A 3,283-nucleotide genomic window follows, 5' to 3' on the forward strand; every position below is an offset into this window, starting at 1 on the left:
ACAAAATGTTATGGTCCCTCAACTTAACATTTCCCTGAACTGCAGAACTTGTGGTGTTTTAGGCAGTTTTTGCAGTAGATATTAAACCATACATACAGAGTCAAAAAAAAGGAAGTGAACAAACATTGTAACAGGAAATGAAAAAAGATCATTTGTTTTAGAAAAAGATCAAGATGATATTGGTGTCACAGGAAGTTTATTTTAAGTGTTTTCTGTGTTAACCAATCAGACGCATTTTATGGTCTAACCCAGTGTGCTCATTTCCCTTTCTTAACTTACTGAAAAAGCCTAAGGTGCATTCTCAAGATGGTCGTCTTATGGATTACATTGCTTTTTCTTCATCGAGGAAGTAAGGGGGGATTTGTTTCTGTTTGTTTTTGTTTTATCTGACCAAACTGAACGTATTATTTATGTGGAATAGATTCATATATAGATAGACATAGAGATAATAAGAGAGATAATAACATAAAAACTGAACGTTTTCTTTTACCGCAGATTCTCTGGTTCCAGTGAAACCAGTCCATGTTGGTGAAACAGCAACATTAACATGTGTTTTACCAAATGAAGAGCTCGGCAGCAGAAAGGTTCAGTGGTACAAGCAGAGAGTCGGGGATACTCTTAAATTATTAGTGTCACTTTCTGGAAAACCTTCTTCAGAGTTTTTTCAGTCAAGATTTTCTGCACATAACAGTAAAGATTTTAGCAACCTGACCATTTGGAATGTAGCCCAAGAGGATGAGGGAATGTATCACTGTGGAATAGACACCTGGATTAAACTTGAATGGAGTGGGACATATTTGTTAGTAAAAGGTAATGAACTGACCAACTTTTACAAAATGATTAAATGCCTCTGAGAATGTGGTGAATAATTTATTTGTATTATATTTTTGTATTACACAGGAAACACTGAAAGGACATCAAACTATATTGTTGTACAGCAGCCGACAGAATCAAATCCACTCCGTCCAGGAGACACAGCAACTCTTCAGTGTTCAGTTCTGACAAATTCTGAGAAAAACACATGTTCAGGAGTTAATAATGTTTTCTGGTTCAGAGATGGATCTAATAAATCTCTTCCAAACATCATCTACACTCATGGAAACAGAACTGATCAATGTGAGAAAAGATCTGACCCTCAGGATGGATGTGTTTATCGCTTCTCTAAGAACGTCGGCTCCTCTGATGCTGGGACTTACTACTGTGCTGTGGCCACATGTGGGGAGATATTATTTGGAAATGGAACTACACTGGATGTTCAAGGTATCTGTGCCTGATTTTTAAATCAAGACATATAATATACATAAATCAGATAATATTTATATTTAAGTACCAGTAATTAATCCAATTTTTTATTTCATAACTACTGTAATCTTACCATTAGGCAACTCTAATTTTGTTTTCTCACTTTTACTATTGTTGCAGAAAGCAGTGCATCATCACAGACAGCCAGTACAGTTGTTTTTGTGCTTTGTGCTGTCATGGGTATAAATCTCATTGTTACTGCTGTCCTCATTTACTTAACCAAAAAAACCAACAACAGTGATCACAAAGGTAATTGAAGTTACTCACAGTTCACTATAAACAAAATAAAAGATTCTTAATTTGATATTAACTTGTTGTCTTTCTGTACTATGATCAAGCTCCTGTCCTGCAGAAAAACCTTAGTGATCAGAAAAGACAACAGGTGAAGTATTAAATGCTACGATTACTCTCACAAATATGAAAATTAAAAATAAATATTAAAGGTTAATAAGCATTTTTACATTTTTGAATATGTTCCATTTACATTTGCCAGATTAAGGACACACAGATGTTTTCTGCTGTTGTCTTTGCCGTGATGGAAGCTGATATTTGCAACAAAAAGGATGCAAAGGCAGCAGAGAAGCAGCAGATCTACACAGCCATCAAAGCTTTTGGGCTGGATTAGATCTACTTACTCTTGCTTGGTATGAAACAATCTACAGTAGAGGATTTTTTTCATCTTATAGATAATACGCTTTTACGTGTTGAAATTATGCTCTAGTTCTTTACATATACACTTGCATACACATCCAAGCTGCAAGATTCCTACTGTAGTCTGGTCATGACTGTCGGTTGCTTTTTTTTCTGTTTTATTTACAATCTTATGTGCTGTCTTTAAAAAAGCCCAAGTTATCAAAGTAATTATGTTTAAAATGGACATTACTGCACCAGGGGTGTGATTACATGGGTGCCCACATAATTCCCCTACTTTCTTTCCTGTCATGCTAACAACCCATTCCTTTTTAATTAACATTTCTGTAAATTACTGCAAGGTTGTTGTAAAGTATTAATGTAAATATTATTTTCAGGGTGATATTCATGTACCAGGAAAAGGTAGTCAGTAGCCTACACAATTTCCTTAGGGATTAATAAAGTATTCTGATTCAAATTTGATTCAAGGGTCACTTAATTCCAGAGCAGCACATTTTTTGGAACCTTTTCTGCTCGACCATCTCTGATTTGCATAAAAAATATTCATCTTTCGGCACATAACAATTGCTGTGAAATTTCTGAAATGAAACAACTGTGTAAACATAGTTAAAAGAATCAAGAGCAACCTGATTAAATATGTTAAACACGTCAGAATTTGAATATGTAGAAAAAGTATTTTGAGATTGAAACACATTTAGTCTTCCACTGTTTCCACTGAAAAAAACATTAAAATACCTGCATAGAGACTGTAATAATAAACTATTAATGAATGGTAAAGTTTTTATCATGGTGTTTGTGTGAAAGACCGTCTTTTTGTACTGTAATCAGTGTTTATGTTGAAATAAAAAATTACTGCAAGAAAATCTGTGTTCCACTGCATATCCTTGATCAATGAGACATAAGATTTTCCTTCCTCTTTGTATGCTAAAACCTGTTAACCAAACTTGACTATTCTCTTTTTCTATCATTTTTAACAGCTTTTCTTTTTTTTCTTTTTTTTTATTAAAAGGTTACAAAGCCCTGCTTGGCTTAACATATTGGTCCTTCATCCCGTCAGTGTTCTGGAAGGTTTTATTGTTAAAAATTGTTGCTCATTGTCTTTTGGTGTCTTTTGGCCAGTTGTGCTTCAGATGGATGTTCAGTTAGTTACCTGTTGTTGTTAAAATTGGGGCGGCAGGGGGAAGGAGGGGGATGCAACACAGTCTCCCTGTAGTGATCACCCAGCAGGGCAAGGATTCGTAGCACTGCATAGTTTGTCTAATCTATTATAAATAATAACATAACTGTCTGCTCCTGTATTTTATTGCATGTTGTAATAATTGTATATATA

At 34.6% G+C, this 3,283-nt stretch overlaps 1 gene segment (V, D, J or C); it reads left to right on the forward strand.

Moving 5' to 3' along the window:
• Positions 1 to 516: 516 nt before the first annotated feature.
• Positions 517 to 1,274, forward strand: LOC106456454 (Ig kappa chain V region K29-213-like). The segment is given in 2 exon segments: positions 517 to 810; positions 901 to 1,274. Coding segments are annotated over 2 exon segments (441 nt in total).
• Positions 1,275 to 3,283: the final 2,009 nt, after the last annotated feature.

This window comes from Pundamilia nyererei, unplaced genomic scaffold, assembly GCF_000239375.1.
Source record: "Pundamilia nyererei isolate P.nyererei 1_Seehausen unplaced genomic scaffold, PunNye1.0 scaffold00237, whole genome shotgun sequence".
NCBI lineage: Eukaryota > Metazoa > Chordata > Actinopteri > Cichliformes > Cichlidae > Pundamilia > Pundamilia nyererei.